The sequence below is a fragment of the Euprymna scolopes genome, chromosome 40 (assembly GCF_053919585.1).
Source record: "Euprymna scolopes isolate OS-2025 chromosome 40, ASM5391958v1, whole genome shotgun sequence".
NCBI lineage: Eukaryota > Metazoa > Mollusca > Cephalopoda > Sepiida > Sepiolidae > Euprymna > Euprymna scolopes.
The window spans coordinates 14,092,004-14,104,503 of NC_136521.1; the positions used below are offsets into that span (position 1 = coordinate 14,092,004).

General features: G+C 35.1%; 1 protein-coding gene across 7 annotated transcripts in view; it reads left to right on the top strand.

Moving 5' to 3' along the window:
• Positions 1 to 12,500, top strand: part of LOC145265380 (synapsin-like) — a 319,381-nt gene that overhangs the window by 250,321 nt on the left and 56,560 nt on the right. For all 7 annotated transcript variants that reach the window (XM_080121178.1, XM_080121173.1, XM_080121176.1 and 4 more), the window contains 3 exons: positions 1,075 to 1,225; positions 4,359 to 4,448; positions 12,463 to 12,500. The exon at positions 12,463 to 12,500 is cut by the window's right edge and continues 25 nt beyond it. In XM_080121178.1, coding sequence (XP_079977304.1) covers positions 1,075 to 1,225; positions 4,359 to 4,448; positions 12,463 to 12,500 — 279 coding nt within the window. The remainder of the gene's footprint in view (positions 1 to 1,074; positions 1,226 to 4,358; positions 4,449 to 12,462) is intronic.

Here is a 12,500-nt window from a genome sequence, read left to right on the forward strand (position 1 = left end):
AAAAAAAAAAATGTGACCCGTTTGGTAACCCATTGAGTTTGGATGAGATTGTTTCAATATGAAAAAAAAATGAGTTTGCAAAGCCAGTTAAAAAATAAAAAAAGCAAAATCCCCCCCCCCAAATTTTTTTTCCACTTTTCCGCTATCTCTACGCACCTTCCTTTACTCTCCAGCTATGGGTTTAATAGTATTAATATGTGGTGATATTCTCTATTGATTTAAAGGGAATATTTCAATCTCCTGTTAACTTCGACTATTAATAAAAAAAATGAGAGAGAAAAAAGAAGATAGAGCCCAACAATATCCAATGAGAACGAATGAAAGTGATAAAAAGCAAGAAATCAATCAAGTTATTAAAAAAAAAAACAAATCGATACATTCATATATATATATAAATTTGCATATTTTGGCAGCAAGTCATTATTCAAGCACATCTGATTGAACACGAGAGAGTTATACTTTTTTCCGATTTTTCTGGATATTTTTTTCAATTTGCCAAGCGGTCTTTTTTATTTCAGTCACTCCTTTTGGGCGCCATTTTCTACAATATGTTAACTGCAATGAAAAGACCACTCGGTGAATCGAAAAGATATCCAGAAAAATCGGAAAAAAGAATAAGATGTGATTGATTATATATATATATATATATATATATATATAGAGAGAGAGAGAGAGAGAGAGAGAGAGATTTCTGTGTTCCTCTTTAAATTTGCCTCTCTGTGAACAGCCATGAGCCGCATTCTGCTGAATTAAATCTAAGTGCATTTATCAATCTTTGTTTATCTTTTAATAAATACAGCTTACTTCCGTTTTTTTATAGAAAAAAAATCTTGAAACTGTTCTTACCATTGTCCTTTGACTGGCGCCATAGAAATTCCATAACATAATTACGTTTTTAAGATTTTTAACATACACCATTTTATTCCATAATTTCGTCTTTTTAACGATTATGACTAATTTAAACTTTCTCCGTCTCAGTATTTTTCATTATTTTCATATTATTTTTCAACTAATCAGAGTCTTCATAACTTTGTGACTAAATGACGTACTACATGTGAGATTCCTGTCTTTCAGATCCTTCAAACCAGACTTTGTTCTTGTGCGGCAACATGTCCGAGATGCATCTGAAGATTGGAGAAACCTCATTATGGGATTCCATTACGGCGGAATTCCGAGCATCAACTCATTCCATTCTATTTATAACTTCCAAGACAAACCTTGGGTGGTAAGTAAATGACAAATGTCAATCAAATCATATAAATATTTTTTGTTAATAAATATTGCTGTATGTTGTTTGAAATCTAGTGGCGATGTCTTTTTATCCTCCCTACTTCTTTCTCATGGAAGAGATGGTGCAATTCTATCTCTTGTCCTGGGAGAACATTTTCCTCATAAAAGTATTCTAATTTTATAATAATATTAAAAATGTATAACTATTACTATTAAAAATATTACATTACTATAGAATATAAAAATGTTCTATTTGGAGAGATTCTGGAATGTTCTAAAATGGGGATAATAAAGTATTCTGTTTTAAGCGATTCTAGAATGTTTCACCCACCAAAACTCTAAAAACACGCTGTTCACATAAACTCCTCAGTTATGCAGTTAAGAGTTAAGACGCAGACTACTGCTGACTTCAGCAAAATTCCTAGGATAATTCTCCATCCGGAAGGAACCCATTTAAAAGAATCAATTACCTGCATCCCTCTAAGAAAATATAAAGATCTCTTATCAAAGAAATATTATTTCAATATTCTCTTTTACTCGGTCTTTCCTCTAAATAAAAACATTAGGCTGAAGTTAAAATTGATTATCTCCCTTAGACACTTTCAAATCTCTAGTAGTACAAAAAAAAAAGCTTATTTAATATTCGTCTTTATTTATTTATTTATTTATTTACTTACTTGCCTAATTAGACACAAGGCCGGTTTTTAATGTGGCGGAAACCAGGGTTTAAAAGAATATGCAAATTAGCTAGATCTTTTGCAGATGAATGCAATTCTACAACCCATATATAACAAAGTTGTATTTTCCTTTTAAATAAACAGGAAAAAAGGGTTTTAATATGAATATCAATACACACACAAAAAAACAAATTTATAGGAGCATATATATATAAATAAATAAAGAGGGTTCTGCTTTTGGCAATGGAAGAAAAATTTTGTATGAAACCATTTACCTCATAATATAATACATATATATGTCAACAAATCCTCTACAAACTATAATATCTACACTCCAAGGTTTTCTCAGCAGAAATTTCAATATAATTCTTTGAAATGAATTATACATCTATACAATCTGAATATTCTTACCTCAACTCTACAGATGTACATACCAGCAATGGATTTACGGATTTTCCCAATTTTCAACCAGTGTCATTGATTAGTTCTTGTTGCTGTCTAATCTTTAGACTCATTAGTAAACATTCTAACTAATGCACTAAGGAATACGCCCTGACGCTTACTAAACACATCCGAGCACTCACCAATTCACGAGTCGTCGATCGGGCAACATTTGCTCGACAAAAAATTGTGTGGAGATGCCTATTCGGATGGCTTTTTTCGTATCGAGCACAGGGCTCGCTCTAAACATTTTCTGAATATTTTAGAGGCTTTGTGTGTAACGATGCGTAAGCCTTCGCTCTGTAGGAAGGAGGGGCTCTCACACGGGTTGGAATTGTTTAAAGAGCTCTAATATATATATATATATATATATATATATATATATATATATATATATATAGGATTGTTGATTTTTATATACACATATTGTTACAGTGTATATTGAATTTTCTGCCTACATTCTATCGATATCTGCTTGAGTTTCAAAAAGGGTTGCATCCATCTATAGCTTTGATGGGCAGAAGTCATCTACAACTTTGTAGATGCTTTTGTAGTGAAGAGTTCTTTTTTCGGAGTGAAGGTGTTGGCCCTACGCCCAACCTTCCCAGAAGGTACATACTGCACCAAACCTTCCCAAATGGTCACTCGTCTGGTACTGGCCAGGCTCAATATTGCTTAACTTTGGTGATCTGGCGAGAACTGGTGTGTCAATGTGATTATGCCGTACTTCAAACCATAAAACAGCAACTTCTTACTAATGAGTCTATATTTTGGATTACTTGAACTTGTGAGTGCAAAAGAAAGACTGTCAAGTTCGATAAGAGACACCTGAAGATGGTCAAAGGTTATTTCAGTTGATGTAACTTCTTTAGATGTCTCTTTATTTTGAACACTGGAATCTGCACGGAATTTTGAATGGAAGCTGTTTATTAATCCACGGGAGTTGCATGCTCTTGTTTCTTCAGCCATGACTGGGTAGAAGTCTTAAGCAATTCACGATTTTATTCTTAGCGTATTCTGTGAATAAAATAAAGGGTCCTGTTCGAAATTCTACACAGATTCCCTAGCTCGGAAAATACAATGTATCGCTTGATATAAGCATGTCCTGATTCTGTCAAGTCTTAAGTAATTCACAATTTTATTCTTAGCATATTCTGTGAATTAAATAAAAGGTTCCATTCGAAATTCCATGCAGATTTCCTAGTTTGACAGTTTGTAGCAATCAAGCACAGGCAGAAGCACAGGCAGAAACTACTTCACACGACTTCGAGATTTGAAATCCATTTTCTCCTAGCTTGGCCAATCACAAGCCAGCTCTTTATCACGTGACAGAGTATATAAAAAGCGAAATCCGAAACTCTCAACTCTTGGGCAATGGACATTAGCCTGAGGCTTTCGCCCCAGGCTGAACGTGAGTTAACCATGGCTCTCTTCTAACTACCATTTATTTCCACGTGCTGTACTCATACGAACTTTATCATTCTACAGACCTACTCTTGTACACACACACACGCACACACACACACACACACGCACACACACACGCACACACACACACACACACACACACACCCACTCTTGACAGCACGTCAACACACTGAATACCTTTGCCGTCTCTTTCTCCTGCAATCAGTTTCCTTTGTTCCAGCAACTACTAGCTATAAACACGTGTGAACGGAACGGAACTGTTCTCTTCTTCAACCAGCCGGCATGATATTAATTCTATCTCTACACAAGAACATTTCGACCTACTAACCCGTTTCTCTCTTGCACACTCTACTAACGAAGATAACAAATAAAGTTTGTATAGAATATGATTGGGTAGACGTCTAAAGCAATTCACAATTTTATTCTTAGCGTATTCCGTGAATTAAATAAAGGGTCTCGTTTGAAATTTCGCACAGATGCCCGAGCTCGAAAAGATACAATGTGTCGTTTGATATCGGCATTTTTGCTTTGTAAAATGGACCAAATTCTCTTCATCTTCTTCCCGTATCTTATCTCCTCCAGATGTCACAGCTCATCCAGTTACAAAAGAAGCTGGGCCCCGAAAATTTCCCCCTCATCGAACAGGCCTATTACCCCAACCACAAGGAAATGGTGAGTAATTTATGGGTGAGTCTTCTGCTTCTGCACTTTGCACGCAGCCAACACTTCCTCGTTCTGTGATTTCTTTTTTTTTTTTCAATTACGTAAGTAGAAACGACAGTCTCTTTATTCCTTTGACCAATGCATCCATTTCACTTCATTTTCAAGAAATGGCTTTTGTTTGGTGTATGTGTTATTAGACATTTGCCCTATCCAAGTATTTTCATAAACATCCAAAGCAGTGCTTTGTAACATTTTTTGGTCATGCCTTAAAAACTCATCTCTAAAATGCTAATCCCCTCCTCCCATATGGGGCTATATAATTCTCATCATTTAAAAAAATGAACTACACATCTTTTCATCATTATATTGTATGAATCCAAAGATTCTATTGTTGTACACATCTTCTAATCTATGATATAAATCTCACCTGTCTGTTTAAATGTATGTATGTATGTATGTATGTATGTATATCTCGCAACAACTTTCAACAGAGGCAAAAGATCCTGACAAGATTGGTATCATTTTGAAGCTTGACGTTTGGGACGACAAATATCGAAAAATTGGCCAAAAACATTTATTCCTTCACCCTAAACTCGGACGTTTTTTTTCGGCAACATTTTAGCAAGTCATCATTGGATTGACTTCAGTTGATTTCAATGCTTTTGACTTCTGGTCGCATCATGAAGACATCGGCTAAGACATCAGATTTTCTTTGAATTTCTTTTCCGCCTTCATGTCACGGGTTTGAGACTGCCTGCCTACTACCACTTTTTTTTAACCGATCTTCACCCTGGCTGCCTACTGTTGTTTTGATTCATTCTCCACGCTACTACAATGTTTTTTTAACACCTCTCTCCACATTCACAGGTTCGAGCCTGCTTGCCTACTACCATTTTTTTTTTTTGCTCAACACATACCTCCAAACACCCGGACAACACCAGGCACCCAGGCTAGTGCTAAATAAATAAACATATTGTTCTGGGGTAGTTAACACCCCTATATCCATGGACAATATGGATTTGTCTGTCTTATTTAATACCAGACATTTCTATCTTCACCTCATAATTGTGACCCCTAAAACTGGACCACCAACACATATTCAAGAGTAGACAAGAAATATCAATTAACTTGCAAGCAAACACCAAAAATATTTCTTTATTCACTATTGAGTGGACTGTAAATTCTTAAATAATGAATAAGGAAATAAATAATCACTTTTAATTTGCAAACTAATCACATCTAACATCCCAATGTCACCCCTTTACCATTTAATTCTCATCACTTAAAAAGTAAACCCTTTATCTTCTAGTATTATCCTAAAGAGTAAAATATATTCAAGAGTAGACAAGAAATATCAATTAACTTGCAAGCAAACACTGAAACAACTTTGGATGAATAACGCATACAGAAATATGTTGGCAAGTAGAAATGCAAGATGTTCATTTCAACTTATCAACATATTTTCATTAGTTTTACGCATGCGCAAATCCAATCATAGCTAGAATTGGTTTAATTTTAAATCTTCCTCATCTATCTCTTGGGTTAGCTGAAATGGTTGGGAACATGACTGGACTGCTAAATGAGGGAACATGGCTGGAGCGCCAAGTGTTTTGGTTTAAATTCTAGCTGATGGCACCCAAGTTATTTTTTTTTATAATTTTGAAATCAATATGATGTGTGTACATATATATATATATATATATATATATATATATATATAGTCATCCACATACAGTACTGTTTTGCTGTTTCACAGCTCATCAGTGCGGCTCGACAGGCAACTACCTCAAGCCAGGATTGAAACCCAACCGTCTGTACAGCAGTCAAGGCTCCTAACTATTACACTATTGGCGGCTGCTGAATGAGTAGTGAATTTAACAATGTTTTGACATCGTCCAAAATACCTTCGCTCGATTTGTTTACACAAAGAGCGTCGCTTATATGCTAATGGTAATTCGTGTATCACTTCTCAATATGCTCAACTCTAGGTGAGTCCATAGAGAAATGGCTTTGTTATAATAAATATATCTGATTGGCAAGAAAGTTCTTGTGGTTTTTAACTTTTAAATTCAAATGGATATATTTTGATTCAAACAAAAATTTATCGATCGAAATAAGCGCCATCAGAATGAACACACTTTTGCCAACGCAAAATAAATGTATTTCTGTAAAAAGTCTTGCATACTATTATTGATATGGCTTAGGTTTTTGAAGCATTTCTCATGCAGAAAGTTGTTGAGATGCTTGAAAAAGTGGTAGTCGATAGGTGTGAGGTCTGGAGAGTATGGCGGTTGAGGCAGAGTTTCATAGCCTAATTCGTTCAACTTCTGCAGGGCCGGTTTAGCAACATGTAGTCGGACATTATCGTGGAAGAAAATTGGGTCTTTTCTCTTGACTAATGCTGGGTGTTGTTGTCGAAGTTTCTGATGCATTTCATCCATTTGCTGACAGTTCTTCTCTTCCATAATGGTTTTACCTGCATCTAAAAAACTGTAATCAATAAGACACGTTGCAGACCACTAAACAGTCAGCATGATCTCCTTTTGGTGCAACTCTGGCTTTGGGAAGTATCGTGGAGCTTTGTGGGCGTCTAACCACCGAGCTGAGCATCGCCAGTTGTCGTAAAGCACCTACTTTTCACAAGTCACAACCCGGTTGAGAAACGGGTCATTCTTGTGTAATAGAAAGGGATGATGACACTTCATTTATTTTGGTTGTTCACTTTGTGAGGCACCAATTTATCAAGTTTTTTTTCTCTTTCCAATCGCTCTCAAATAGTTGGAAATCATTGTATACGTTAGGTCTAATTCAGAAGCATGGATTGGCTTTGACTAAGGCTCTTAATTGATTGTTGTTGTTCAATTCGTGAAGCACACATTGATCAAGTTTTCTTGTCTTTCCAATCTCTCTTAAGTAGTTGGAAATCGTTGTATACGTTATGTTGAATACAGAAGCAAGTTCTCGAATAGTTGTGCGTGGATTGGCTTTAACTATGGCTTTGAATTAATCGTTGTCAACATCCGATGGCCGACCACTACACTCATCATCTTCAAGACTCTCATCACTGCCATGAAATTTCTTAAACCACCATTGTGCTTTGCGTTCAGTAGTAATTCCTGGGCCAAATTCTTTGTTGATATCGCAAGCTGTTTCAGCAGCTTTTTGGGCTAATTTGAATTGAAATAAGAAAATTTTGCAAATTATCTTTTTTTCTACAATTCAATCTTCTTAAAAAAAGACATAATTGTTTTAAAACGATTAGATAGACCGAAAAACGCCCTTTAAAATGATATATAAAATAAAGATGTTACGACGAAAACTTATTCGAAAATATATCATTTGAAATCAAAATTAAAGATTCTGCAAGAACTTTCTAATCAACCTATTATTTCTTGTAAGTGACCTTCAACATCACAGCCATAACGCAGTACATGATAAGATTTTACCAATTCTGTTCATCTTCATCATATCGTATAATTTTGAAGATTCTATTGTTGGCATTGGTTTCCCCGATATCATTCTAGTCAGAATTCTTTCTAGAAAGACATCGGACCATGTTCTAAGTGAAAGTGATTTTTATGAAATGAACTGAATTTGGACTTGGAACGCTCAGGTCATCAGTTTGTGTCGTCAACCACTAGACCACCGTCATCTTCCAACTATTCCGTTTAAATAATAAAAATCAAAAAGTAAAAAAACACAAAAACAAGTGAAGCATGCATTGTTCCCCGTGAGAGTACAGTGAACGAAGCATAAAAATATGACTAAGCTCAGCATTTGCGCGCCCCCTCGCCTATTTAGCCCCAAAAGTCCCCAGTGAACGTCAAATCCTGGTGCAAATGAACAAACAGCACAGTTTTAGGCCTTAACATATGTAAACTTGAATTCTGCATGATGCAAAAAAGAAATTTGACCTCCACCTCAATTTAGCCCCAAAAGTCCCCAAGGCCTTAACATATTTAAATTTGAGTTCAGCACCATGAAAAACTGCTGATAAATAGACATACACAGAAAATTTTGGACAAATATGGTAAAATAGTCCCAAAAATGGAGTGTTTTTATTAGCCTTAAAAGAGGCCCTGGGGCACAGCCAAGAGTTATAGCGAAGTATAGACAAAGAAAATTATATAGAAATCAGTTAGTTACAACTTTTCAGAAAGTTTTATAAGGAATCAATTTTTTTTAATAAGCACAAAAGTGTCAATTTTAGCCATTTTTACCTGAAAGGCATCCCTAGATAGGGGAAAATTAGGGTTTTCCCAGAAAATCCGTTCTATTACGTTTTTACTCATATCATGTTTAATGTTTGTGCAAAATTTCAAAAGATTCCAAGCCATGGTTATTGAGAAAAGTATGGACAGACGAACGGATGAACGGACAAGGATGAATTTATAGGTCCACCTTTCTTTTGTGGGGGACCAAAAATAATTTGAAACATTTGGTAAAAAAATGTTTTCATAATTCTAAGCTTGCGTTCACAAAGCACCTGCACTCATAAAAATATTTGTGTCTTATTTTAATTAATTATTCCATTGCATGATGCTGTCTTTTTTTTTTGCTTTGCTTTGATAACTTTCGTTCTATCCCAGCATGTGTTCTAGCTATAGTTGGTGCTTCTAGATTAATTGAACCAAACTGAAACAACTTTTCCAAAGCAGAGTTACAGTACGAAGCTAACGGCATTCACTCTAGACAGGTTGAACCAGCCTTTCCTGTAGGAGCAAGTTTCATGGGAATATTAACTTCACAAGCAGTCTCCAGTCACACGTATATCCCGGTTAAGGGAGACAATAATGTTAGGTTCTTGCAGAGAGGTGTTGACGTCCTCCTACATACAGCACCTGCTATTCCCAAATGTTCACCTATTTGATCCTAACTCGGCTTAACCTTGCTTAACTTTGGTGATCTAACAAGGGCTGATGTGTCAATATGATTGTTTGAAAATGGAAATATTGAATTTCAAGTGAAACCAATAGTATCTACTGAATTGGCATGTCACAGTAATGAACATATCCAAAAATTATGAAAAACGATAAGGGAGAAAATTAATTATCAATGAAAATAGTTTTTAAAGACAATTAGCAAAAATAGAGTTTTGCAAAAAAAAAAAAAACCTCAAAAAACTGAAGAGTTCTAATTTTAACAAAAGGGAGGTAAATATTTTCTGAAAACTAAAACTCTTTAGCCAATTTAGTAAAACTTTTCGCTAATTTTCTTCAAAAACTGTTTTCATTAATAATTAATTTTCTACCTTATCGTTTTTCATAATTTTGGGATATGTTCTTTACTGTTAAGTAGATACCATTGGTTTCATTTAAAATTCAGTTTTTCAATTTTCGAATTTCACTACAATAACAAAGAAGAACCATGTGTTTTAAATCAAAAGTTGAAAAAAAAAAAATGTCTAACGTCAAACCTAAATTGATCATACTTAAAACGACTTTGAAAATGTTAGCACAGTCTATTCACTCTCTTGAATGAATAATTGAATTCTGCCAAGGAAAAAAACTTTTGTCTACATGAAGGGGGAAAGATATACAAAGGACGACTATCATTTTTCATAACTCTAACATCTTCTTCTTGTATCATAGCATGTTCATGCCGTAGATGAAATCATGTTTAGTGTTCTCCATAAGCTTCGGTCCATTATTGTTGTTTCGATTCCTCTGAAGACATCGCATGATTTTGAACTTGGCAGAATACATGGGGTGGGTTGCCATTATCTTCCCCAGTGCAGTGGCATCTGACTCACCTGTTTACACCTCTCCGTTGTCCTTAGATAATCCGCATAGCTGCAGTCGAATAACATAACTCTTAATACCATAGAACCGTTGATCTGCTAGAGACGCATCCTCCTCCATGGCCATCCAACGCCCAGCTGCCGACGTCATCAGAGTTACCTTCTCCTAGATGCATGTCATAACTAAGACTAGGGGTGCATACCTCTCCCAGTGAATTAATGCGCCTTCAACCCGGAAATTTCTGATGACACGGCACGGTACATACAGTGTTTAGCCTTCCCAAATAGTCACCCATCTTGTACTGACCAGGTTCATCGTTGCTTAACTTCGGTAATCTGGTGGGAAACAGTCTGTGAACATGATTGTGTCGTACATAAACTCTAAGATAACCCTAAACTAACCCTAAACTATGTATTAACTACATATTAGTGCTGGGACAATTAATTGGAATCAGAATCTGGAATCGGAAAAATCGAAACTTTTTAGGGTGTCAGAGTTGGCATTCCTTTAATTATCTTCCTTTTTTTTTAAAACAAAATCTTCCACTATTGGTAGTAATAGTCTTATATATAAAAGGCTCTATGTCTGTCTGTACCTCTCCATTTTTTCAACTCTCTTCCTGATCTACATCAATGATCTCCCAAAACACATACTTAAATCATTCGTTGACATCTATGCTGATGACACGACCATTTACGGCAACATATCAAAGGCCGTAAATGACAAAGTACTCTCATATCCTCTCTCCTCTGATCTTGAGCACGTGGTACAGTGGGGGAGGAGGTGGCTGGTTACTTTTAATACATCTAAAACCAAGCTCCTATCTTTACATCATCAACGCTCTGATCCCCATCTGGCATCAATTGATATGGGTGGCTCTCTTCTAGGGGAAGCTCCATGTTTTGATAAGCTTCTGGGCTTGACCTTTACCCCTGACCTGAAATGGAATACGTACATCAAGTCAGATTGCAAAGCCGGTCGTAAATAATAAATACCAATTCATCATAGTAAAATAATAAATACTAATTGATTTTAAACTATCAATAAAACTAAAATGTATAGATCACCGCTACAAATGTATTTTTACGTTTGAGAAAATATCTGCACATTTAACTTGTGTTTTTATGATAATTGGGGAAAAATAAGAACTTGACTGTTAAATATTTAGAGATTTATAATGAATCGGAATCTGTAATTGTATCAGAATCAGGAAAAAATATTTGAATCGTCCCATCACTACTATATACTACACGTATTAAGTTGTTAACATGTAGGGACCCAACTCGTTGTAGACTCCGTCGCAAGGAACATAATAAAGGAATAATTCGATATTTGTTTGCAGACATTTGTTTACAGGTACTTTTCCTGTCACTTTCGATCCCCATGCATAACATGTTTAATTCTGTTCGTCTGATGTTATCCTTGGTCTTTAGAATTTCGTTCGAATACCTCTCTCTCAAACTTTCTTTTGAATACCGCTCTTCTCTCTCTGAACCCGTTCTACTTTTCATAATCATTTTTTCTTGCTCTCTGAAGTTAAGCAACATTAAGCCTGCTCAGTATAAGAGGAGTGAATATTTGGGAATAGCAAGCACTGTATGTAAGAGGATGGCGTCTCCTCTCTGCATGAACTGTAAAACCTAACGTCATCATCTCCCTTAACAAGGATACACAAGGAACTAAGAACTGCTTGTAGATTTAATATTATCATAAAATTTTGTCTTTTGAAGGGGTATCTGTATTAATTGATAGCTTGCCAATGACTGAAACCCTTTCAAACAACAACCCCTGGAAAACAAAAAAAGGACAAGTGTTTTTTGTTTTAATTAAATGACTAAAAAAATGTCTCGGATGATGGGAAAATTGTTTCACCTTCCTTTTGAAATAAATCTTTCTTCATAAAGAAAAATGCAATTAAGTGAGAGTTTTTTCTTTTAATTTAAAAAAAAAGATTTTTACTTTTAAACATATTTTTTTAATTTAAAAAAATTTTTTTTTAAATTAAAAAAAGCATTTTTCAATTTAAAAAAAAGTTTTTAATTTTTTACAATTTTAAATTAAAAAAAACAAAAAACAAACCAGGGTGTCCATTATCTCTTGAGACTGAATGGAGGCACTGATCGATATACATCGGTATATATTGTGTGTGTGTGTGTGTGTGTGTGTGTGTGTGTGTGTGTGTGTGTGTGTGTGTGTGTGATATCGATGTACAAAAACATGCTTCTTTTTTTTTTTATTGTAATTCAAATCACATATTGAAATATAATTTTCTTTCTCCCCAGTTGGTTACTCCTAAATTTCCTGTTGTGGTTAAAATCGG